At 45.0% G+C, this 27002-nt stretch overlaps 1 protein-coding gene across 2 annotated transcripts in view; it reads left to right on the top strand.

Moving 5' to 3' along the window:
- CUNH20orf194 (chromosome unknown C20orf194 homolog) overlaps positions 1-27002 on the top strand; it is a 127961-nt gene that overhangs the window by 84372 nt on the left and 16587 nt on the right. For both annotated transcript variants that reach the window (XM_023760281.1, XM_006096411.3), the window contains exons 21-29: positions 4980-5083; positions 5907-6053; positions 7118-7206; positions 7796-7897; positions 8164-8281; positions 10432-10520; positions 11753-11911; positions 18633-18758; positions 22401-22438. In XM_023760281.1, coding sequence (XP_023616049.1) covers positions 4980-5083; positions 5907-6053; positions 7118-7206; positions 7796-7897; positions 8164-8281; positions 10432-10520; positions 11753-11911; positions 18633-18758; positions 22401-22438 — 972 coding nt within the window. The remainder of the gene's footprint in view (positions 1-4979; positions 5084-5906; positions 6054-7117; positions 7207-7795; positions 7898-8163; positions 8282-10431; positions 10521-11752; positions 11912-18632; positions 18759-22400; positions 22439-27002) is intronic.

Genomic DNA, 27002 nt, shown 5'->3' with positions numbered 1-27002 from the left:
TCTGAGTACTCTACCTGATGTCCCTGTGAAGTATGAGGTCTTCCACTGGGCTGGTGGAAATGGGCAGAAAATCCAGTGCAAGGTACGGGTTGTTGCATTGTTTTACAGGACCAATATCCAGTTTTTCCAGGACCATTTGTTGAAAAGACTCCTTTCTCTTTTGAGTTGCCTTTGCACCTTTGTTTAATATCACTTGACCTCAGTGGCTGGTTGACGCTCAGGGTGCTCCTTCATGCTCCCTATAGTGCTCTAGAGATTTTAGGGTGTTTTCTTCTGCTGGACAGAGATTGTTCAGCAATGAGGAACAGGGGCTCTGGTCCCATTGACATGTGGGGCCATTGACACATTCTGATAACTCTGGTGGCCAAGCTGAGTTTCACCTTCCTGTGATGGGAAGACCCAGGCAGTGGTCATCCGCTATCTGCTGCCTTCATTCTGCACCATCTCATGTGTTCCCTTGTGCCCACATTAAGCTGTTGAGGGATACTTTAAAAAAGAATGTTCTCTGCAGTGCTGAACATAAATGAATTATACAGGGGTGGGCACAAGTAGGTTTATAGTTGTGAATACATGAAACAGAGTTTATTCTTGTATTATTTATTAATTACTGTATTTTTTAAAATATAGTTTATTGATTTTTTACAGAGAGGAAGGGAGAGGGATAGAGAGTTAGACACATCGATGAGAGAGAAACACCGATCAGCTGCCTCCTGCACACTCCCCACTAGGGATGTGCCCGCAACCAAGGTACGTGCTCCTTGACCGGAATCGAACCTGGGACCCTTGAGTCCGCAGGCCGACGCTCTATTCATTGAGCCAAACCGGTTAGGGTAATTATTATATTATTTTCCATATGAACAACTGTAAACCTACTTGTGCCCACCCCTGTACAACTGTGTAGTACTGTTCCTATAGCCTGGCTGGATATTGAGAAAAGTAAGCAAGTCACAGAAGGACAGGTGGTGGGGTTTTGTTGTTTGGGTTCTTTTTGTTAAACCATGTGTGTATATTTCACACACTCTCACACACAGAGAATGAAAATTACTCGGCCATTACATCATAATATTTCCCTGACAGTGATAAATGTTCCCTCTTCACACAGGTTGGACCATAAGTGGATTTTTATTTGTACAGCCAGTTGTCCAAAGGAGGAAAAGCCAAATTCTTCATTGGCATTTGGTGTCTTTGTTTGCCCTGAGGGCTCCTCCTTCTTCTGTTGGATTCCTGGGAATGCAGAGGTCAATCAAAGGCAGGACCATGCTGCATCCCCGGCTGCCTCTGGGTAGTGAGGAGGAACATTCTCTCACTTGGGTTTCAGATTCACAGAGTGGAGAAGGAATGACAGAACCCATCCATCCAGGGCAGCAGGGATGAGACAAGGAGCCAGGAAGATCTCATCAGGAGTTGGCTACTGTGGTCACTGAGAAACCCCTACAAAGGCATGTCCCTTCAGACCATAGTCTGACAGCCACGAAGCCAGAGCAGATACCAGAGTGGTATTACAAAAAGTGGAATAGGATCTAAGAGACCAACCAGGGCACTGGCATTGGACCACCCAGTGAGTCACTTCAGTTATCTCATGTGTGCCCTGAGAATAATGACAAGGCTACTGCTCCCAGAGCCAGAGGCGTAGCTGCACCAGTACTAAAACCAGTTCTTGTTTACAGAGTCTCTGCCCTGGGCCAGGAGCCATAGTGAGTGCTTTTTTAGCACTGTCTTGTGAATTTCTGTCTTCCTCTTTTCCATTTTGTTTTGAGGCTTCAGAGTCTAGAGCAGCAGTTCTCAACCTGTGGGTCGTGACCCCTTTGGCGGTCATTCCCTTTCACAGGGGTTGCCTAAGACCATCCTGCATATCAGATATTTACATTACGATTCATAACAGTAGCAACATTACAGTTATGAAGTAGCAACGAAAATAATTTTATGGTTGGGTCACAACATGAGGAACTGTATTTAAAGGGCCAGAAGGTTGAGAACCACTGGTCTAGAGGGAGAAGAAGTGCTGACCTGCCTGGTCTACCTCTTTCCCTATCTTTCCAGTGAATACTTGGAATATGCAAATTCTCGTATCTGCTCTTTTCTGGAAGCTTTAGGAGGATTTTGAGGTTTGTCCAGGAGTGAGTGGTACTGGACTTGTTTCTGAGAAACTTCACATTAGAGGTACACAGGTGGAAGCTTTGCCCAGGATCTGGAAGGGTACAGATACTAAGCAGTAGGTAGGGGAGCAGTTTCTAACTCCTGATGCCTTTTGATTCTCTTTTCTCTGTAAGCAGTAGGTAGACATCTTGTGGTTAGAATTGGTGTGGTTGTGGTGTTCAGAGAGTATTGAAGGTCTTGGGGGAGTTGGTGGAAGGGGTTGGGAAACAGCAGTGGATGGACTGCTGGGAAGACTGGGCTTGTTGAGGTTGAGGAAGCAGAGAGGGCCCATGATCATATTAGCCACACATGGTCTTTGGAAGAGCAAAAGTGAAAGGAAAAGGGGTGAGAGAACCAAAGTGCATTGGCATCAAACAAAACTGTGCTTTGTATACTGGCTCCACCATCAAGTACTTCTGGGGAAATCTCTCTAAACTTAAGTTTCCCCATCAATCCTGTAAGAATTCTTTCTCTTATAATTGATGTGAAGATGGAAAACTATAATGCATATGACATGCTTGGTATGTAGTAAAGTAAAATCAGAGATTAAAAGCAGATCCTTTCTGGGGGATCTGCCTTGGATGTGAATGAAAGGAACACAAATTTCTGAGCAATAGGAGGACTGGAAGCTTTAAAGGCTCAGTGACATCAGAAGATGAGGTTTTTGGAGTAAGAATAACTAAAAGGATAATGGGATGCTAATTCAGAGAGTAGGCTATAGAGCTGAAAATTCCAGGGGTTAAGATGTTCTGGGTGCTGCTTTATTGCTGTGGAGTTGGGAGTGAGGAACAGTGAGGCCAGAACATGTTGTGAGCCATCCCCTGATCTCTCAGAAGGAATGGGAGTGTTGGCTTTAGAAGAGAAGTCTGAGAGCACATTCAGAGGCTGTTGGAAATGTTGGGGACTGATTAGGAGGGCAGTAGATGTGAGCAGTGAAGGAAATGAAAGTATTGTGCCAGCATAGAGGGGAATGGTCTGGGAGCAGCAGTGAGGAACCCTGGCGTTGGTGCAGGATGAGGCTGGGGCATGGTAGCCACTACTCAAGAGGGCCCTGGGGCAAGGCTGTGTTCAAAGGAAGTCAGGCTTTACTTGTTAGAGGTGGGAGACTTACAGGGCTTGAACCTGAATGCCTTGAAGTGGGCCAGCTAGTATCTGGCAGCTGCTGCCACAGATGGTAAGGTTGGCATTAATTCTTTCTGGCTGATCATCTTGTTCTTTCGTTGATATGCAGGCTCCAAACCTTCCTCTTTTACCTAAAAACTATCTCCATCTTCTCCACTTCTCCCCATTCCTGTTAACATGCATGCACAAACACACACACTCACCAGGCCTCTCTGCCCTGAAACCCTACGCCCGGCTGGCGTAGCTCAGTGGTTGAGTGTCCACCTATAAACCAGGAGGTCACAGTTCAATTTCTGGTCAGAGCATATGGCCGGATTGCAGGCTCAATCCCCAGTGTGGGGTGTGCAGGCAGCCAATCAATGATTCTCTCCCATCATTGATGTTTCTATCGCTCCCTCTCCCTTCCTCTCTGAAATCAATAAAAATATATTTTTTTAAAAAACACAAGTAGCCCTGACCGGTTTGGCTCAGTGGATAGAGCGTCAGCCTGCAGACTCAAGGGTCCCAGGTTCGATTCCGGTCAAGGGCGTGTACCTTGGCTGTGGGCACATCTCCGGTGGGGGGCGTGCAGGAGGCAGCTGATCAATGTTTCTCTCTCATCGATGTTTCTAGCTCTCTGTCCCTCTTCCTGCCTCTCTGTAAAATATCAATAAAATATATTTTTAAAAAAACAAAAAAACACACAAGCAAACAAAAAAAAAACTTGAAGTCTCCAAATTCCTCACTTTGGCCTTTGCTCTTATCATTACAACTTCCAGAGTTTTGAGGCTACTTTCCTAGAGCTACAGCTCAAGGAATCACTAAGATAAGATATAAATGACAGTGTTCTCAAGCCTGTGCCTTGAACTCCAAGAAGTACTTTCTCTTTTCTCTATATGTGAAAACAGGGAAAGAAAGGCGGTTATAGGAACAGAAGAATCCAACTTGGACCAGCTCCAGAAAACAACTTCACCCAGGGGTCTTATGGGTATTCTGAGTGCTTCATTTGGGTCTCAAAGTAAGCTCAGGCCCAGCCTTAACACTTGTCGTCTTTCTGTGGTCTACCGCATAGAGCCCATATTGAGCTTTCTGAATGACCTTGGCCATCCCAGAAACAGCAGTTCTCCTTAGATCTGAATCCTTGTACTTAAGAACCTATATCCACTGTTCACATCTCACCTATTTTGCTTTTGTGAATAACAGAACAGCAGGCCTCCAGAGTCTGAGAACCAAGTTATTGCCTAACTCAAATCTTCCTTTGCTAGAAACAGGCCCTTAGGCTCCCTTCACTAGTCCTTCAACTGAGACCCTGCTGCTCCTTCTTGGGCCTTAAGTGAGGCATGTGGTCTCTTCAAAGCTGAACCAGCTTCTGCCAAAATAGGAGAAAGGGGCACCTATAAACTCAGTACTGGAGCAGACATACTGAGTCTTTTTTAGAGTGTTTCCTTGGAAGACACCTGTATGTAAATGTGAATTTTGCCTCTCCCCATCAGCTGATAACCTACTAACTTGTTTTTTTTCTAATTCTCATGCAGAGATTATATCTAATGACTCATTTATCTCTGAGACTCTAAGAGGGTACATTGGCTTCTCCAGAGTGCAGGGCTCAGAATAAAAACATATAACTGAAGCAATACAGACACTGTTCTGTGGTTACAACTCTCATACCTACAAGAAGGACATTGGAATCTGGCCCCCAGGATCCAGCCCTCCAGCTCTGACCAGCTCTGTTTTCCTTCCAGGGAAATTGTATTTCTTCTCTAGCGGCCTTCTGTTTTCTCACCGTCATCATGGAAGCATCATCATTTCCAAGGATCACATGAATTCCATTGCATTCTATGATGGGGTAGGTATTTTACCAGTCTGTGGCTTTCGTGTTCAGAAAGATACTCCACTTCTGAGGGAAAAACCAAATAACTCTTTGTCCTCGCTCTACCACCATGGGTCAGGATGTCAGGAATCAGCACTGCCTTTAAGGCAGGCAGGCAGGGAGACCATGGAGAGGCATGCCCACTCTCAGGGCCCTAAGCCTCATCAACCTTGCTGCTCTGTAAAGGGCTTAGCTACAAGGGGCTTCTGGGTCCGGAGGGCCAGCAGCTACCCATGGGTAATTAACTCATCCCAAAGAGGATGAGAAAGTGGGCTGAAGAAGGCCTCCAATGGCCCTACCAGATGGCCTCCTACCCAAGAACACAAAGCTCACCCATCTAAGAGCTGCTTCCTGCCCAGCCGGCATAGCTCAGTGGTTGAGCATGGACCTATGAACCAGGAGGTCACAGTTTAATTCCCAGTCAAGGCACATGCCCAGGTTGCAGGCTTGATCCCCAGTAAGGGGCGTGCAGAAGGCAACAGATCAGTGATTCTTCCTCATCATTGATGTTTTTATCTCTCTCTCCCTCTACCTTTCTCTCTAAAATCAATAAAAATATATTTTTTTAGAGTACCCTAGAATGAATTTTGAGATGACATTTTTAGGAAAAAAACACCTTTGTGCTTCCTATATCTTGTATACTGGGTATTGGAAAGCACATCTATTATTGAACCCCAGTAAAATCACATAATGTGAAAATCATTTCACTAAAATTAATTTTATGTGTCTGATAGTAGTCGTGAGGGCTGGTATCATGCAAATAGCTTTTCTCATTGATGCTCCCTCTTTTTTCTCTTAGGATTCCACCAGTGTTGTTGCTGTCCTTCTGGTACACTTCAGAAGCTCATTACTTCCTCATCTCCCAGTTCATTTCCATGGTTCAAGCAATTTTATGATGATTGCCCTTTTCCCCAAATCAAAGATCTACCAAGCATTTTACCCAGAGGTAACATCAATCATTAGTGAGCAAAACTACTATTCTTCCCCCTAGCAGTTTAGGTGGTAAGGCAGCATCTCAGTGAAGTGATGAGAGGGAGTGTTGGGAAGGCAGGTCGGGTGGCTGCTTCTAATCCCTTTGGGTTCTGGAGTGGTGCCTTGACATTGAGAGTTGAGAACTTAAAGGAACTGAGCAAAAGGCTTTTTAGCTTCTAAGAAAAATCTTCCTGTCCCTTTAAATCCTAATTAGACTTATTTTCCCTTTAGCTACTTGGTTGAATTGTTGGGCCCTACCTACTGGATTAGAGCTCTCTGCCCCACCCCAAGTTCTCCCTCTCCGTGGTTCAGAGCCCTGCCCTTGTGAATGGTTCCACCTGACAGGCTGCATATTATAGGCACTCAGCACAGATTGCATGAGTGAGGGAGCTTACTGAGAATTATACAACCCACTTAGAGACCAAGAAATAGTCAAAGTCAAACAGATGGCCAGCCTTATGATGGTGGAAATGCTTGAAAAGGTGTGATTGGAGCAGCTTATGAGAGGACAGTGTCTCTCCCTCAGGACAGATTCGCAGAACATGGAGGAAACAAGAGCTGACCTTAGCTGCAGATGGCGTCTCAGGCCAGTGTGTGTCTCCCTCTGACTGCCTGCTGGTCCTTCCTACCTCCTTGTGCTTGTCCTTTCAACCTGGAACATGGCAGCAGCCCTTTAGATTCTCTTCAGCCATCCCTCTGCCTCCAGACAGGAGTTGCTTGAACCACTCCTGTCTGGCCCTATCACCAGGGAAGGACATGCCACTTCTGCCAGAACGTGTTATCCAGCACCTTCTTTTGTGCTTCCTGGCCTCTGAAGGAGCAGAATCCCTGGGAGAGGAACCCAGAAAGAAATTCTAGTTTTGAAAAATACAGAACAAAATTGCTTCAGGTCTCTATTTTTGAAACAAACTTGTTTGTTATGATGGTCTGTCTTCGTACTGACAGCCTAGATTTTCAACAACTATCAAATCCCCATGTGGGTTCCATATCCTGTTGTTGGGTTTCAAGTGTTCTTTGCTCAAATTCTGTTTTGTTTAGGTCTTCTCCCTCTGGCAACAGCAGGCTAACTCAGGGCTGTCTTTAAAAGTGATCCAGGAAGATGGATTATCTGTGGAACAAAAGAGATTGTAAGTGGCTGCCTTCAGTGTTTATGCTTGCTTCCTAAGTCGTGCACGTCTGTTCTCTCTGCAGGATGACTTGCATTATGTAACACAGGGGTCTTGGCTTCTAAAAGGGCCGACACAGTCACTTCAGTGCTGCCAACTTGCAGGTAGCAAGAGCCCTTGGGGAAATAAAAGTCAAGAAAGATGAAATCCACCAAGAATCAGAAACCCATTGTATTACCAGGGGTTTCAGGCCAGCCTTCCTATGCGACCACACCAGTCGCATTTTATTTAAGTCGGCAAGATGCTTGTTTTGGAAGTGTTGACTCTGTCACAGGACTCTGGCTTGAAAGCATCAGAACAAGTTATGTAAAGTATGTGCATCATAGGGATTAATATATTGTTATTGATTTCAAAGAGGAAGGGAGGAGAGAGAGAGAGAAACAGCAATGATGAGAGAGAATCATTGATCGGCTGCCTCCTGCATGCCCCACACTGGGTATTAAGCCTGAAACCTGACTGGGAATCGAACCATGACCTTCTGATTCAGAGGTCGATGCTCAACCACTGAGCCACACCAACTGGGCTAATCTGTGCGCTTTTGATATTCTAGACACTCCAGTGCACAGAAGCTCTTCAATGTCCTGAGCCATGCTGCCAGGGAGAAACGAAGTCCTCTAAAGCTGCTCTCCGCCAAACTCCCAGAGCTGGACTGGTAAGCTCTGATTTTCTGTTTATAGATGTTTAATATTCTGGCTTTGAAATGTCAGAAACCTCAGTGTTGGTCCTTTCTAAGCTTTTTTCTTCATAGCTTCTTAGGGATCATAAAAGTTAGTAGTGACACACCATATCCAATGTTATTCTTTAGAGAGAATCTCTAAGGTTTCTTTTTCATCAATTAAATAAGGAGTTTCTCATGTGGATGGGCACAGTAGGCAAGGCTGGTGATGCTAACACAAGAGCATTCTCTTGCTTTTCTAGGTTTCTCCAGCATTTCGCCATCAGCAGCGTTAGTCAGGAGCCTGTGATGAGGGCCCATCTCCCTGTCCTGCTGCAGCAAACTGAAATCAGCCCTACTCACCGAGTAGAAAATGACAAGGTACAGCAGCTCACCAAATCTGCTGGGAGTTCATGGGAAGAGAACCCCGATAGCCTGGCCTTGATCTTCTGTAACAGTTAACAAGAGTAGCTCAGGTGGAGTCCCTTTTATAGGCCTCTCCCCCTCTTTGGACACTGATGTAATGATGCACATGAAACCTGCTCTATGCAATGTGTACAGGCGTCTGCATTAACCCCAGCCAAGCCTATGGCAGCAATGAAACTCTGGCACCCTGCCGGGCCCTCCCCTTCCTTCTCCAGGCTTTTCAAACTCTTGCTCAGTGCTCTCATGCTGTCAGCTCTTTCTGGTTGTGACAAGGACTTACCTGGAAGTGGGTGACACATTGAGCTTAATGATGGGATGGGCCTTGTTAGTTGGGCCTTGCTGGCATCACCAAGGTAAGGTGATACTGTATAAACATCACAGAGTGGATTTTAATCTGCTCCCACTCACACACCCTTCCTCTTAACCCCTCCCACCATTTCTTTGGAGCCATATGTCTTTTTATGCTCAAAGAGGGCATTTATTTCTGTGAAAATCTAGAAGACACTCAGCTATAAAAGAAAATAGAACCAGTAAGCAATTAGAAGCCTCGTTTTTCCCTTAGGCAAGAGTTTTAAAATGAAATTGCCTACTTGTTATAGTTTGTTAAAAGGTGCTGTAGGCCCTGGCCGGGTACTTAGTTGATTAGTGTTGTCTGGATACACCAAGGTTGCGGGTTTGATCCCCGGTCAGGGCACATACAAGAAGAAACCAATGAATGCATAAATAAATGGAACAACAATATTTCTCTCTCTCTCTAAAAATCAGTAAAAAATATTTTAAAAGGTGCCGTAGGACTGTCCTTAAAATAAGAAGGTGTCTGGCTATAAGCATGTGTGCTGTGATTTGAGAGGCTGAGGCCTGGGCACTGAGAAAAGGAAATTTGGATGGGAGGAGGATAAACAAAAAGTCAGTTACATGGAATACTCCCCACAGGGGCAGAGAGGAATACAAAGTAGGGGCCTGGTCAGAGGGGAGGTGGTAGAGCTTTTGCTTCCCAAAAAGAGGAGGGATCCATTGCCATCTCTCTGCTGACCAGTGAGTGTCACCGCGCTGAGCTTTAGTGTAAGTTATTTGTGACCAGGCCTGTCCAAGTGAGTCTTTTGTATTGTGATAAAGCACATACTTAAAGAGGCCCTTGCCACACTATGTCACTTTTCCCTTTCCTCCCCTGCTTGACCCTTTGTTAGTGAATTTCTTTGAGTTGCTTTACAATGTCTGCCTGCAGAGGGCCCTGTTTTCTTATGGCTGTGTATTAAAGTTGGGACAGTCCAGCCTGGGTTTTCTTCTCACCATCAAAATTCAAAGGACAAAAGGCCACCACCAGCCTCTGCTTCAGGGAATTCAGCTCCTCATGCTGGGCAACTTTAATGTGCAAACATTTCACAAAACCCTACATGTGGACATTTTGCTCTCCAGAGGTCAGTCTGAGCAGAGCAAAGAGAAGTGGAATCGGCTCTGAGCTGAGTTGTAAGAAGAAGCTGACACCTGCATCCCCAGCCAGTTTTTAATGCCTAACATCCTACAATGTATTCTCCTTGCAGCACTCAGGACCTCGCCCCACTAATCATTTTTATTAGGGTAAAATATATGTTAAAAAAAAAACAAAAACACCAAAAACCTCAGAGAAAAAAAAGACTCAAAAATGCTTCCTACACCAGTTTGTTTCCTCAGCTCAGGCTATGCAGCTTGAGGGCAGGGCAACCAGACAAAAACATCTACAGTGCCACTGGTCTCCTTGGCTGAGGTTACTGTGCCAGTTGAGCCTATGGCATTTTGGTTCCAGACCTCCTTTCTGCCTAGTATTTTCTATTGTATTTTAATTGATCTAGTCACAGTGTGCTCTATGGAAATTATAATACTAATACAAAATTTAAAAAGTGTTTGCTATGTGCCAGACAATGTTCTAAACACTTTACATATATTAACTCTAATCATCACACCTACCTCGAAAGGTAGGTTCTATTGTTAGCCCAAGGTCATCACAAAGCTAGTGAGTGCTGGTGCTGAAGTTCAAACTCACAGAACCTGGCTCCAGCAGTCTGTTCTCTCACACAATGCTGCCTCCCAAATGAATCACAAACCCACATGGCTTTTCTTTCATGTAGGTCATTATCAGCATTGTAACTGGCCTCCCGGGATGTCATGCTAGCGAGCTCTGTGCTTTTCTGGTCACTCTGCATAAGGAATATGGCAGGTTAGTATGGCTGCCGCCTTTGCTTTGGGGAAAGGGAAACCTTGGACATGTACTGACCTTTGGTGTAACTGGTATCAGCACAGTAGTCATCACCCATCCATTCATTTGACACATTTGTACTGAGCACTTTCTGTATGCCAGGCACTGCTCTAAGTGTGGAGGACAAATGAACAAAACAGACACGAAAATCTCTGCCCTCATGGAGCTTACATTCTCGTGTGGAAAGACAATTAACCAGATAAGGAAAATCGTGTAGTGAAAAGTACGATGGAGAAAATAAAGCAGAGAAGGCTATAGGGATTACTGGGCTGGGAGGTTGGGGGTGGGAGCAGGGATTCCAGCTTTAAAGGGGAGACCTCACTAAGAAGGTGACATTCGAGCAAAGGCCTGAGTGAGTGAGGGAATGAACCCCTGGGTATCTGGAAGAGCACTGTAACAGCCGGACCAGCGCAGGCGAAGGCCTGGGAGTGTGCCTTGTCAGCAGGGCGATTCAGGGCCAGGGTGGTTAGAACTTGGGACTGCGTGAGTTCAGGTGCAGCTGGGACATGTTGGCTCAGGTGAAATTGGGGAACAATTCATCCATCACTTCCACCTGGCTGGCAGGTTACTAAACAACCCTTGCTCACTGAACCAGGCATTTAGTATCTAGTCAGTCTACTTCAAAGTAAGGCATCCTGCTGGAGGCTGGAGGGATTGAGAAGACTGCAGTGGCCCAGAGGTTTGGGAGTTTTGGGTGGGAGGTTGTGGAGGCTGGAGAGACAAGTTTTAGAGAGATGTGAGGGAGATATTGGACCTCCTTTATATAAGTACTAAGTAGTTAACCAGTTTCTCCCTCATTTCCATTGCTTTTGTTCTGCAATCAGTCTAAATTCTTCACTCTGCACATTTCTTATTCTCAGCAAGCATTTTATTGAGCACCAGACTGAAGCATTGTATTGAATGGTCCTTCAGGAAGTGACTGCCTGGTCAGGAGTCTTTCTCAGCTCTGAAGCCTATTGGCCTTTTTCCCTGTGGCAAGGAGTTTCCTGTCATAAGCTCCAGTGGCAGTGGTGTCAAGATAGGGGGCTCCAAACCCAGGCAGTACCCTCTGCCTGTTTCTGTGGTGCCAGGATTGCTCTCTCCTGTACTGATGGATTCACTGGGCAGAATGTCTGACATTTGAATCCACAACTGAGCTGCCGGGCCAGGCCTTCAGGTGGCACCCACAGTGAGATCACACTTGCCATTTCCAGGTGGATGGTGTACCGCCAAGTCATGGACAGCTCTGAGTGTTTTCATGCTGCCCACTTCCAGAAGTACCTTTCCAGTGCCCTGGAGGCCCAGCGGAACCGCTCTGCCCGCCAGTCAGCCTACATCCGCAAGAAGACCAGATTGTTGGTGGTGTTACAAGGGTGAGCACTGGGAGTCTGGGGACAGTGGGGTAGGGTGGTGGCATTGTCGCTGCTGTTACTTAATGTGTAGCTCACCTGGGGCACAGAACAAACTCCACATGTGTATGAGCAGGGTCTGCACTACATAGAGAGGCCTTAATGAGCAAGGACTCCTGTTGCCATCCTGTGGCCTGGAGTAGCTGGTGTAGCTTGCACACAAGTTTTAGGTTTGACTTTAACATCATAATATCGCCAAAAGGTGGGAATTAGGGAGGTTTTCTAGGTAAGTTTCTTTGATAATTCTTATAACAATAGTGATCCCTAAGCTCTCTTTAGGCAAGGGAGCTTCACCTGTTTCAGCCCTCCCTCATATGGAGTTGCAGAGACAGCCCCCACACTCTGCAGTCTCCAGCCCCACCATCCTGAGGATGGCTGGTCCAGTAGGGTTTCCTGAGACTCTCGGTGAAGAGCTTGATTAGTCCAGCTGAACAAGGAGCTCCCTGAGAGGACAGGTTTGACTGTGTACCACTGCTCCCAGCACCCTGGCTACAAGGAGCTTCCCTTGACCTCTTGTAAGCCCACCCAGGAAGGAGCCCCGTGCAGGTCTATCACCCCCTTAGAGGAGACTGTGCCAAAATGCAGGCCCTGCTCTTCACTGGTGTCACTGTGGTTGGTGATAAAGACTCTGTGGCAGTTCTCATAAACTGCTTTTGTGCTATACTGGTTTTTGTGCTTGTAATAATAATGATTTGCAATTGGCTGATTGTTTCCAGTAAAGAATAGGCCCAGATAATGGTGAGAGTTGGAGGAAAGCCAGGTCAGTGGTCCTGAGCAGGAAATGGACAAGGCTGTGCACCCCACCAGGCATCATTCTCTTCCTCATGCCTGTTCTCACCCTGCCCTGGGCTTCCCTTCTGTCAGCCCCTTTGTGGGCTGAGGTTGTGGAAGCCACAGAGCAAGTGTCTGAGTTGAAACCACTTGTTTTCTTTTGTTTTTTTCCATCGCTTATAATGGTCAAAATAATAGATTGGCCCCTGTCAGAGTTGAGAGTCAGTGGGGGTATGGACCTGGAGTCAAATTTGTCAATTTAACATTGTGCGGCTGAGGTAATTTTCCATCTTCTGTCACTTGATAGACCATCGTTGATTCCTTGTCTCTGATTGTGCAAGTCTGCTAAAGTGTCAGCTATGCTGGCTGCTCTGGACTGCAGTGACAGTGTATGGCCAGCCCATTCTTGTCCTCTCAGACACAGCCTTTGCCCAGTCACAGCCCTGGGATGCTAGGGACCTCAGATTTCTTAACAGACTCAAGCCAGGATGCCAGCTAAATGCTGTGGCTCTCACGAAGACACTGTCCTTACAGGCTGGGCCTATTCTCTTGAGGCTCAGCAGGGAACTTGTGGCAGCCTCCTTTGTGAATGTCCATCTTCTTGGGGCTGGACCTCCGAGCCCAGTATTGAGATTGCTGGTGAAGGGTGACCCCAGAGGCTTCTCAAATTGAGAATGTATTCCTTTAATGTTACTTTACTCTTCATTTATAGGATTCTTTGGGGGAAACCTGTGGTTGGGGCTGAGTTTTATTTTGCCCCTAGAGTGGCCTGGTTCCATTTGACTTACTGCAGCAGTGGGGGCAGTGGTGTTGAGCCTGACATCAAGTGAAGCTATTAGTTGTTACTGTAAAAATTAGTGTATTTTGAAATTATGAAATTTTTAATGGAGGACAGAACAGTGGTTGTCAGGAGTTAGAGATGAGAGTGGGGGACAGAAGGGAGGTGTGTGTGGTTATAAAACGGATCCTTATGGTGGTGAAGCTGTTCAGTATCTTGACTATGGTCATGAATATAGGAACCTACACAGACGACAGAATTCTATAGAACTACATACATATAACACACAAATAAGTAAAACTGGATAAATCTGAATTTTAAAAGTTAATTTTAAGGAATTGGTTTATACTTTGGAAGGTTATAAAATCATTCTTTCAATTATCTACATTTAAAACGAAGTATCTCAAAAATAAATAAATAAATAATAAAATAAAACTAAGTATCTCTCTAAAAACAAAAATTGAATTAATGTGCCCAGTCGATGTGGCTCGGTGGTTGAGATGAACCAGGAGGTCACGGTTAGATTCCTAGTCAGAGCACACGCCCAAGTTGCAGGCTCAATCCCCAGTAGGGGGCGTGCAGGAGGCAGCCAATCAATGATTATCTCTCATCATTGATGTTTCTATCTCTCCCTCTCCCTTCCTCTCTGAAATCAATAAAAATATATATATATTTTTAAACATTGAATTAATGTAAAACATGTTCCCAAATTCTAGGCTTAAATTGCAAACATAAAACAGAGCCCAAAGGACACTTGAATGGGATATCTGTTATTTCAGAAGAAAGAAAGTTCAAGTCCTGCTGGGGTTTTGTTTGGGTTTTGGTTATTTTTAATAAAGAGAGTACAGACAAAAAAGAGGCAAACATGAAGAACCAGTTTATTGCCTTCATCATGCATTCAGGCAGTTTAGCCAAAGTAGCCAAAGCAGTCTGACAGCTGAAGTGGCCTGTTCCTTCGGTGGTGAGGACTGCCTCCTTCTGTTTGGAGGCCACGCCCAGTGTGATTGCTGTAAGGCAGGGGCTGGGGGGAGAGGAAGGGTCTAGCACAGTGATGGCGAACCTTTTGAGCTCGGCGTGTCAGCATTTTGAAAAACCCTAACTTAACTCTGGTGCCGTGTCACATATAGAAATTTTTTGATATTTGCAACCATAGTAAAACAAAGACTTATATTTTTGATATTTATTTTATATATTTAAATGCCATTTAACAAAGAAAAATCAACCAAAAAAATGAGTTCGCGTGTCACCTCTGACACGCGTGTCATAGGTTCGCCATCACTGGTCTAGCAGGACCCCTCAGTAAGTAGAGTGAATGACACTTAGGGCTTCCTCTCTTGCCACACTAGCGCCAGTGATGGCGAACAGATGCATCATGTAGATGCACTAGTGCATCATTATTTTGGTTGATTTTTCTTTGTTAAATTGCATTTAAATATATAAAATACATATCAAAAATATAAATCTTTGTTTTACTATGGTTGCAAATATCAAAAAATTTCTATATGTGATACGGCACCAGAGTTAAGTTAGGGTTTTTCAAAATGCTGACACGCCGAGCTCAAAAGGTTCGCCATCCCTGCACTAGCCTCACCAAGGAGCCTGGGGCCTGTTTCCACTCTAAGCTTTTTCATTCAAATAAATGAAAATTAATGGAATGCTCTGAAAACCTGGCAATTCCCCAGTCACCTTCTCTAAGGGTAAACCTATTGTGTTAGAATGACCAAAATCTGCAGGACTGGCTTGTAAATCTTTTTTTTTTTAATAGTTCATTGATTCTTAGAGAGAGGGGAAGGAAGAAGGAGAGAGGGAAAGAGAAACAGAAGTGAGAGAGAAACATCCATCAGCTGCCTCCGGCATTGCCTCTAGCCCACTTGTGCCCTGACCTGGAATCGAACCAGCAACCTTTCTGTGCATGGGACAACACCCAACCAACTGAGCCACACCAGCCACAGCTGTAAATCTTTTTCAGTTCTTTTTTACCCAAGAAATGAGAAGCCTTGCCCTAGCTGGCTTGGCTGAGTGGATAGAGTGCCGACCTGAAGACTGAAGGGTCTCAGGTTCAATTCCCGTCAAGGGTACATGCCCAGGTTGCAGGCTCTATCCCCAGTAGGGGGCATGCAGAAGACAGGCAATCAATGATTCTCATCATTGATGTTTCTCTCCCTTTCCCTTCCTCTCTGAAATCAATAAAAATATATTTTTTTCAAAAAGAAAGGAGAGTCTCTATAGGCTCATACCAAATATGGAAATTTAAAAAGCTCCGAAGACTCTTTTAGAATCAGGGAAAAGCTCATGCTAAGGAGCAAGGATGGGACACTTAACCATGGGAGTTATATGTATTAAACATGACCACAAAGAGATTTGAGGCAGTGTGCAAGCATCAGTCCTGCTTACCACATGTACGTAAGGACCTGGCAGTGTGGGCAATGTGGGGGTCTCTCCTGGCATCTAGGCCCACTCAGACACTGCAGAACCTGTGGAGAGAACTCCACATTGTTGTACACAGGCAGGGGGAGAAACCTTCAAAAAAAGCCAGTGAGCCATGACTAGGTAGCTCAGTTGGTTAAAGCACCGTCCCGATACACCAAGGTTGCGGGTTCAATCCCCGGTGAGAGCACATACAAGAATCAATAAATGAATGCATAAATAAGTGGAATGACTCCTCTCCTCTTCTCTCTCCTCCCATCACCTTCTCTCTTCTCTCTTCCTCTCTCTCTGTCTCTCCCCCCTCCCACCCTCCCTTCTTCTTTTCTCCTAAAAATTAAAAATGAAAAGTCTGTGAGCAGCCCAGCCAGTGTGGCTCAGTTGGTTGAGCATTGTCCCATGCACTAGGAGGTCGCCAATTCAATTCCTGGTCAAGGTACATGCCTAGGTTGTAGGCTCAATCCTGGTAGGGGACCAGCAGGGGTAGCTGATAGATATTTCACTCTCACATCAGTGTTTCTCTCTCGCTCTCCTTCTCTCTCTAAAAATCAATTTAAAATCTTTTTAAAAAATCATAGTACAGCCCAGCCAATATGGCTCAGTGGTTGAGCATTGACCTATGAACCAGGAGGTCACGGTTCAATTGTGTGGGCTCGATCCCCTGTAGGGGGCGTGCAGGAGGCAGCTGATCAATGATTCTCATTGTTGATGTTTCTCTTTCTCCTTCTCCCTTCCTCTCTGAAACCAATAAAAACATATTTTTAAAAAATTGTTTAAAGAAAGAAAAAGAAAAGCTGATGATCAGAGGGCTCACTCTAAAGGCTCTCTGGCTACCAGGCCCTCATTGGGGAATTCTAGAAGCTAGCACACCCTGTTCTTTACTAAAGCACTGCTGGTTTGTAGGGACTGAGGCAGACCTGGGGGGAGTGCTACAATTGTAATCTGGGATAGAGCCAAGTGTCGTTTTACAGATGTTTGTAGTGACTCAGAAAATGGCTCAGGCAGGCTGTACCTATCCTGCCAGCCACCACAACTGCCCTCCCAAGGGCCCAGGATAAGACCCAGGCCCATGTGATCAGCAACCTGCCCATCAGCTTTGCCTTCCCTCCATTGAAACTGACCTTTTAGTCATAGGCTGGGCCAGTCAGGAAATGTTCTCCACAAAGTGAAGAGGGCAGGTTCCCTCTTGTAGTGGCCATGTTTCTATGTGGGGTTGAATGTCCACTCATTCATCTACCCTGCTTTAGACACCATAGATTACAGCACTCAACAACCACCTTCCATCTTAATTGCAGAGACAGACTATAAATAACTAAGAAAATACAGAGTATGTAGCTGATGTTCAGTGCTTTGGAGAAGAATTGGAGCAGGAGCAGGTTGTGCCAGAGAGGGGGTTGCTGTTATCACATAGGCTGTATAAAGTCAGAGGGCACCTCCCTCACCAGAGAGTGAGAGTAAGCCCTGCAGGCATCTGAGCAAAGCACATCACATGAGAGGGGACAGTGAGTGCATGGTGGAAGTATGCCTGGAATATTCAGGGAAGAGCCAGGAGGCCAAAGTTGCTGATTCAGGTAAGGGAAGGAATAGTAGATGAAACTCTTTTATGCAGTGTGGGGGACAGGTCTTAGAGGGCTATTGGGCCATTGTAAGAGCTTTGGCTTTCACATTGAGTGGGATGGAAGCAACTCACTCAGTAGCTTAGCACGATGAGATTAGTACTATCTCCCTGGTTTCTGTGTTGAAGACAGTTTAGAGAGAGGCAAGGACAGAAGCAGGAGGCCATTGAAGTAGCTGTGGGGGTGATCTAGGCAAGAGATGATAGTGTTTGGACCCAGTAGTAGCGTGGTAATATGAGCAGTAATGTCATTCTAGTTATGTTCTGAAGAGTGAGAAAAAATTGCCCTAGCTGGTTTGGCTCAGTGGATAGAGCATCGGCCTGTGGAATGAAAGGTCCTGGGTTCAATTCCGGTCAAGGGCACATGCCCGGGTTTTGGACTCGATCCCCAGTAGGGGGCTTGCAGGAGCCAGCCAGTAAGATTGAGAAAAAATGGAGTCAAGATGACTCTAGACAAATCTTTTGGCCCAGCAGCTGAAGGAGTGGTCTCCTCTGCTGAGAAGGGCAGGCCTTGGGAGGAGCAGGTGTGGGGGAATTGGGTCATGAACATATTAAGTTCTAAGTGAAAATGTCAGTTTGACTCTGCACATCTGGAGTTTGGAGGGAGTTCCAGGCAGGAGATACAAATGCAAGGGTATTTGACATGTCTCTCCCAACCTGGAAACGTACCTGATGAACCCCCTTTTCTCTCTTGCCTACATGTTCTGTGAGGTAGTAGGAGAGGAAAGAGCTATTTTAAGAAAAGTAGACCAATGCAGGAGCTCCTAACTTGATCAGAAAACAGGCCTAAGAACACCGAGTCCCACTCTCAGAGCCCCATAGGCACCTGTGCAGACTTACCTTTACCCTGGGGTTTGGGGATTGAATTCTACCCACTCTTGCACAGTTATGAGGACTAATGGAACTTGAGAATGCAGAAACACTGTGGATTCCAGTGGCTCCAAATAATAAAGTGGGGTGACTCCAAGAACCCAATCATAGGCTACTCCTCTTAGTCCTCCTTCCACTCTTGCTCAAGCCATTCGGCATTCTCCTTTTTCCCACACCCCACTCTGCCACCCCAATCAGTAAACTAACCATTCCCTTTTTCTCCTCAGCTACACAGATGTTATTGATGTTGTCCAGGCCCTGCAGACCCATCCAGACTCAAATGTCAAGTCTTCCTTCACCATTGGTGCCATCACAGTGTGTGTGGAGCCCCTGAGCTGCTACATGGAGCACAGGTACACTCCTAAGATCACCTCCAGCCCACAGGACATGGTGTGTTTAGTGTACAGAAAGCAACACACTAGAAGGAGACACATCTTTATGTGTTTGTCTTTTGGAACACATCAGTCTACCTTATATACAATAAATGCTCAGTTGTTACTGGATTAGTGCCCGGTTCTCAGAAGACCCCTTTGGACTGGCAGCCTCTCCCCACTGTTTTTTGTGTGCTGAAGAGGCAGTGAAACTGGGAGCAGCATCTCCAAGAAAGAAATGCCCAGGGCAGTCTTTCCTTCTGTCTTTACTGCATAGGAGGGGCCTGTGTCCCAAGGCACTTGGAGTTTCTCAAAGATACTTTTTCATATGGTGAAGCCATCTTAAAGCCATTTTACCTTGTTAATGACACTCATTCTCACTGCTAACAGGGGAACTTTTTTTCTAACTTTGGAAGTAATATAAGAACAGCAGCCCTAACCGCTTTGGCTCAGTGAATAGAGCATCAGCCTGCGGACTCAAGGGTCCAGGTTCAATTCCAGTCAAGGGCATGTACCTTGGTTGCGGGCACATCCCCAGCAGGGAGTGTGCAGGAGGCAGCTGATCGATGTTTCTCTCTCATCGATGTTTCTAACTCTCTATTCCTCTCCTTTCCTCTCTGTAAAAAAATCAATAAAATATATTTTTTTAAAAGAACAGCAAAGAAAATTGGGTAATAATTCGTCCATAATCTCACTAATTCAATGTAACTATTATAATATTTGTGAATTCCTTTCTGATCTTTTTTAATTCTTCATTGTTTAAAGTATTACATATAGTATTACATATGTCTCCTTTTTCCCCCATTGACCTCTCCCTGGCCTCCCCAACCGCCAGCACATGCTCTCACCCCCCTAGTGTCCATTGGTTATGCTTATATTCATGCATACAAGTCCTTTGGTTGATCTCTTACCCCCCTCCCCTGCCTTTCCTCTAAAGTTTGACGGTCTGTTCGATGCTTCTCTGTCTCTGGATTATTTTTGTTCATTGGTTTATGTTGTTCATTATATTCCACAAATGAGTGAGATCATGTGATGTTTATCTTTCTCCAACTGGCTTATTTCGCTTAGCATAATGCTCTCCATGTCCATCCATGCTGTTATGAATAGTAAGAGTTCCTTCTTTTTTACTGTAGTGTAGTATTCCATTGTGTAGATGTACCACAGTTTTTTAATCCACTCATCTGCTGATGGGCACTTAGGCTATTTCCAAATCTTAGCTATTGTATATTGTGCTGCTATGAACATAGGGGTGCATATGTCCTTTCTGATTTCTTGGGATATATTCCTAGAAGTGGGATTACTGGGTTGAATGGGAGTTCCATTTTTAATTTTTTGAAGAAACTGTACTGTTTTCCACAGTGGCTGCACTAGTCTGCATTCCCGCCAGCAGTGCACGAGGGTTCCTTTTTCTCTACATCCTATCCAGCACTTGTCGCTTGTCAATTTGTTGATGATAGCCATTCTGACAGATACCTCATTGACGTTTTGATTTGCATCTCTCAGATGACTTAGTGACTTTGAGCATGTTTTCATATGTTTCTTGGCCTTCTATATATCCACTTTCAAAAAGTGTCTATTTAAGTCCTTTGCCCATTTTTTTATTGGATTTCCATCTTCCTTTTGTTAAGATGTATGAATTCCCTATAAATTTTGGAGATTAGGCCCTTATTGGCTATAACATTGGCAAATATGTTCTCCCATGCAGTGGCTTTCTTGTTGTTTTGTTAATGGTTTCTTTTGCTGTTCAGAAGGTTTTTATTTTGATGCAATCCCATTTGTTTATTTTCTCCTTAGTTTCCATTGTCCTAGGAGCTGTATCGTAAAGATATTGCTACGACATATGTCTGATATCTTGCTGCCTATGGATTCTTCTAAAATTTTTATGGTTTCTTGTCTTACATTTAAGTCCCTTATCCATTTTGTGTTTTTATGGTTTCCTGTCTCACGTTGAAGTTCTTTATCCATTTATGGTATAAGTTGGTGGTCTAGTTTCATTTTTTTGCATGTATTTGTCCAATTTTCCCAACACCATTTATTGAAGAGACTGTCTTGACTCTATTGTATGCTCTTGCCTCCTTTGTCAAATATTAATTGAGCATAATGGCTTGGGTCGATTTCTGGGTTCTCTGTTCTGTTCCATTGGTCTATATGTCTGGTGCAAGTCCGTGCGTTCTGAATATTTTCTTTGCAGATGCTTAAAGGGAGCAGCTTGATGACCTCAGGCCTTCTCAGATCCCTTAAGGGGGAACTCTGATCAACCTTATCTAAAATGCCTGGCTGTGAGAAGCAAGCAGGATGCTAAGAAGGGCTTTTCAGGGCATGGACTCTCAGTCACAAGCACTTGATGGGGACAGACACTTTCTAACAATATATTTGCTGTAGGGGAGGAGGGTGTTCAGTGATCAGTGAGTGCAGGGAAGTCAGTGAGTTTTGTTCTTGAAAGACTCTGGTGTGGATGTTCCAAGGCTCTTGACCTTGCTCAGAGCACATAGGGGGTTCCTCCTTGGAATTCTTCAGAAACCATGAGGCAGCCAGGCAAGAGCAACCCAAGAAGTGGTATTCATCCAGCTCATTCACCCACCAAATTTGGTTCCAAGTGATGTGTGCCTGGCTGTTTTTAGAAATCAAATAGAAGAATGAAGACTTGCCACCACCAAGGGAAATCCCCCCGGTGTTTTGAATAGCATTAATACCTGCCACATAGACCAGAAACAGTTCAGAAGTGTGGCTTCAGTAAGCATCCTACTTTCAGGGAAAGGAAACAGAAGCTCTGTGGTGCCAAGCAGACCTGGGCCCTGCATCAGCCCTCCCACTTCCTGGCTTCATGTGCAGCCTTGGGCAAAGTGCTTAGACTGCTTAGTCATCCTACACTCATTCTTCTCAGCTTTTAATGGGGTGGAAGTAAAGACAGAACAAGATTGTATATGTGAACTGCATGCATAGCGCCCAGCCCCACAGTAAGATAAAAGGAGCTATTCTCATTAGTGTTACTGTTCTTCCCTGAGAAGAGCACTATGATGTTTTAGGAGTTTTAAAGCACTGAGAGTATGGAATTTTCTCTGGGGCTTCCTACAGAGCTCCAGTTCTTAACTAACTCACACTTTGGATCAGTCACCCTCACCTGCTTCAGTTGTGATCCAGTCAGTTTGCTGTTTTTCATTCACTGTTAGAGGTCAGAATGGGATTAAAGGGGAAGCAGGATTCTAGTGCGCACATGAAGGGAAACATGGCAACTTGGTACTGAAAGCCCCTGTTAGAGTTAGGTGAATGTAATTTTTCTCATTTTCCCTTGAATTTCCCCTTTATGAAGACAGTATCTCTAAAAAAAAAAAAAAAGCCAGCTCTCTTTTTGTTCCTATAGTCTAGAGACTGGCCATGCCCAGGTATCCCCTCTTAAGCATTCCAAGGGTTGGCCATGTAGGGACTTTTCCTGGCTTAAGGAACTCTGTTTTGGTTCAAAGCTGTGAAAACTTCTTGCATAGCCATGGCTATCCTAATGCTCAGTGCTGCCTGCCACTTGCCCCTCGAGTAAATCATCTTAGGTATCAGTGATATGCTCATTTTTGTGGGAAATAATGACAACTGTGACTTTATGGTTTTAAAATATTTATTTTTCCTCCCTAGATTTCTCTTTCCAAAATGTCTTGACCAGTGTTCACAAGGTAAGCAATGGGCTTTACTCGTGTTTGCATGACTTTCAGATTCTGTTTAGATGCAACAGACTTTTCTTCATGCTCCTACTTACCATTCTAAAATCTAAAACAAATAAATTGGTACAGGGAAAACTTTGACATCTTTTATTTTTATATTTGATAGGCAGATTTCTTCCAGAGTTTGTTTCTTAGTGATGACAAATTGCCATGGCAACACCTCTCCTGAGCTGGGTTTAAATCTGCCCTTGCCTTCCAACTAATATCAGTGGACTGAATAGGTATTCCTAGCCTCTGGAACATCAAGATCTTGCATTTCTCCTGTCCCATGAGTGCAGAGTATAGCCCAATAGAACCTTCTCCCTTAATATTCCCCCTACATACAATGAAATTTTCCATACCTCCTTGGTAGCATTTAGAAAAATCCACCCATCCTGTAGGTTACACTCAACTTTGCATTGTCTTACTGTCTGGAACCCTAGAAGCAGCACTTTTTAGTCATATTAGCTATGGTGCCTGGAGACCAAGAATAAATTCTAAGTTTCCTGTAGTGGTGATAAAATGCTCATTGTTGTCAGAAGACCTGGGCTCTGGGCTTCCTGAGTCAGCCCAGCAAGTAGATATCAGACAAAGAAATAACTCGGTGTGCCAGCAGAGTTTTGCCCTGCTGAGCCCCTGCCAGTCCACAGGGAGCGGAGACAGCAGAGCATACCAGAGATCCAGAGATGTTGTCCTGGGAAGCAGCTGAGCTGGGTGCTGCACAGGGCAGGAGGCCGGGTCACTGGAGGGAGGAATGTGCGTTGGACTGCTGCACCAGGAGTCTCAAGTCCCGCCTTCAGAGGTCCCTGTGGCTTTACAGGCATTGCACCCCAGAAGCTGAGTGGAATGGAGATAGATACCCATAGTATCTACCACAGGTAGAGATTAAGGAGATTTTATGGAGGTTGGGTCAGTGGGATATGATGATAGGTTACATATGGGACATGAGTTAGAAAAAGGAGATATCTTGGATGACTGCTAGGTTTCTAGCTTGAGAGATTAGGAAGGTTGGTAGTGCCTGTCCTTGAAATAGAAAGCACAGGAAAAAAACAAAGGACTGGAAGATAACCAAGGAGAGCTGTCTGGTCCTCAGATACATGTTTGGTAGTCAGCATCAAAGCCACGGGTGTGGGCTGTAGTCAGCTCCTGTCCACCACATTATTGCCACCCTAGTGTCCTTGACTCCTTGACACTTTCTCCCTCAGTGCCCCTCTGCTTTTTTTGCACATAAAGCACAGATGGTTGGGCTGCCCTGGCAAAGGGCAAGTCCCTTGTATTCACTGTTCATGAAACTGAGCAATATTCAGGACAGATTGCATTCTCTCTGGCACTTAGTAGGAATATTTCAATATCACTGTCTCCTAATTCAGTGTTCAAAGGCAACCTGTGTCAAATTCTGTGCTTGTATAAAGCTAGGGATGTGATCAGATATGGGCAGTCGATCTTAGATCCACATATGCTGTTTTCTAAACTCCAGGGGGCTTGTGCAGTGACAGTACCTTGATAAATATCTTCCCCTTGCAACTGGGCCCAGGGAACCCTGTGGACTAGTCTGACCTGGCTCACCATGGGCATGGGCTGCATGGGGGCCCGGTGGGGGGAGATAAAAGGCAAGGTCAGTTGACTTGTGAACAATACAGGTTTTAACTGTGCAGATCTGCTTATATGCAGATATTTTTCAATAAATACTATAAATTTATTTTCTCTGTGATTTTTTAATAACATTTTATTTTCTCTGGCTTATTTTATAAGAATACAGTATATAATACATATAACATACAAAATATGTGTTAACTGTTAACAGTAAGGCTTCTGGTCAACAGTAGGCTATTAGTAGTTAAGTTTTTGGGTAGTCGAAAGTTATATGTAGCCTTGCCCATGTGCCTCAGTTCTTAAACGTCAGCCTATGATCCAGGAGGTCATGGTTCGATTCTTGGTAGGGCACATGCCCGGATTGCAGGTTTGATCCCCAGTTGTGGGCATGCAGGAGGCAGCTGATCGGTAATTCTCTCTCATCACTGATGTCTATCTCTCTCCCTCTCATTCCTCTCTCTGAAATCATTGTTTTTTAAATTATATGCAGACTTTTTTTTACTATAATGCCCCTAACCCCAAAGTTGTTTAGGGTCAACTGTATTTTTCCTCGGTGATTTAGTGGCTCACTTGGAGGTGGGATCTGACAAACACTTCATGTCCCAAGGGAGCATATTGCCTCCTTTTGCTCCTTTTCATGAGTCAGGCTCCCTGATTCATTGCTTTTACAACAAAGGATTATTTACAGTGAGAAAAGGACTGTATTGCAGTCCCAAAATGATGTTGTGTATTACAGAAATAAAAGGATTAGGACATAATCTCAGTGCTTAAAAAGCTAGCAAGGCTCATTATAATGTTGCCTTGAATGCAGAGTGACACATTTTACCAACATGCGCTGCTCTTAGAAGTATCTATAGATAGATATAAGAGGTGAACTTTGTTTTCTCCAGGGCTACGGGAAGTCTTTCACCCAGACTAGGATGGTCAGATAGACCTCAGAGATGTCTGGGCACTGTTGGGAATGGGCCAGACTGGCGAGACCTTGACCAAATCTGGGTATCCACTCCTTGATACAAACAGAAGGAAGCTCCTGAACCAAGCAAAATGAAAACACCTATGGTGGCCTCTTCACCCTGAGTTCCAGATAACTGCTGCACCTGCTGCACGAGATGGCATTTCCTCTTGACAGGTGGCAGTTTGCATAGCTGGCCTAAGGAATGCTAGGCATAATCCTCTTGCTTGTTTCCCTATAAAACAAAGCCCCTTTTTTATGTCCAGTTCTTGACCTAGAATTCCAAGCCCACAGGGTTTACCTATGATGGTACTTGTGAGGCAGACAGTACTTTGGGCAGAGTGCCTCTCACCTTTTCCTGGATAGGACAGGCCTGTTTGTGACCCTGAAAGTATACACTGCTTAGGTTGGCATGTTTGCACTAGTCTGACTCCAGTTTCTTTGGCCCAAGAAGATACTAGACAGAATCCTAAGGCCTTTATTAGTCTTCACTGAGCCTTTCCTGGCTTCTCACTGCAAGACCCACCACAGCTATTCTCATCTTCTACCCCTGGGAATCTGACGGGCCTCTTGCAGCATCCGGCTTCTGTATCTGCCATCTCCGGAATGTGCTGAGCCTTCTAGAACCCTGCCTGCTTCCCACTGTGCCACATTCTGAGCCTGGCCTCCTCACCTTGCCTGACTGTGTTTCCAGAGGCCCCAGTCACTTCCTGTGGCTGCACCAGCACATGGGGTTCTGGCATTAGCTCACCAGGCTGTCCTTCCTGCCTCCCCTGCAGCCTCCAGAGTGACCTTCCTAAATGGGAAAGGGAGCACAGGCACCACCAGTGTGACCTTCATTAGCAGGCTTCCCTGACACTCTGGCTGAAGATGGTGCATCTTTTTCTTTTCTTTTTATTGAATGTATTGGGGTGACACAGGTTAACAAAATTATATAGGTTGAAGATGCTCCAATTAATGTTAAAGCTTCTGAACAGAAAGGGCATGCAAGGAACCTTTTAAAATGGAATAATCAGCCGTAACCGGTTTGGCTCAGTGGATAGAGCATCGGCCTGTGGACTGAAAGGTCCCACATGGAGACCTTAACAATAGAGGTGTTTTGTTTTGTTTTTAATCCTCACCCGAGGATATTGGAGGCAGCTGATCGATGTTTCTCTCTCATCAATGTTTCTAACTCTCTATCTCTCTCCCTTCCTCTCTGTAAAAAATCAATAAAATATTTAAAAAAATAAAAAAATAAAAAAATAAATAAAATTGAATAAACAAAATGCTAACATATTCTCCATTTGAATTTCTAATCATGTGCTGTTACCAAAACTAGGTCTTACATGGAGACCTTAACAATAGAGGTGTTTTGTTTTGTTTTTAATCCTCACCCGAGGATATTTTTCTATTGATTTTTAGAGAGAGAGGAAGAGAGAGTGAAAGACAGAGAGAAATATCGATGTGAGAGAAACACATCGATTGGTTGCCTGTTGCATGAGCCCTGTTCAGGGCCTGGGCTGGGGAGGAGCATGCAACCGAAGTACGTGCCCTTGACCGGAATCGAACCTGGGACCCTTCAGTCCGCAGGCCGACGCTCTGTCCACTGACCCAAACAGGCTAGGGCAGCAGTAGAGGTTTTGAGTGTGTTAGAAGCTTATTTAAAAACTAGAGGCCTGGTGCACTAAATTTGTGCACTGGAGGGGGTGTCCCTCAACCCAGCCTGCACCCTCTCTAATCTGAGACCCCTTGGGGGATGTCCAACTGCCAGTTGATGCCCTATCCCTGTGGGCCTTAAACTGGCACTCAGACATCCGCCTCACAATTCAGAGACTGGTGGCTCCCAAACCACTCCGCCTGCCTGATTGCCCGTAACCGCTTCTTCCTGCCAGCCTGAAGACCCCCTAGCTACGCCCCTGCGGAGGGGAGAAGGCAAACTGTCCCCCTGTGGGCTCTATCCCCACGACGTGCATCTAGTCGCACTTGTCACTACAAGGCGCTCGCGCAATG

The sequence above is a fragment of the Myotis lucifugus genome, unplaced genomic scaffold, assembly GCF_000147115.1.
Source record: "Myotis lucifugus unplaced genomic scaffold, Myoluc2.0 scaffold_178, whole genome shotgun sequence".
Taxonomy (NCBI): Eukaryota; Metazoa; Chordata; class Mammalia; order Chiroptera; family Vespertilionidae; genus Myotis; species Myotis lucifugus.
Note: the sequence above shows the minus strand (reverse complement) of the source record. Positions and strands in the feature narration are given on the sequence as shown.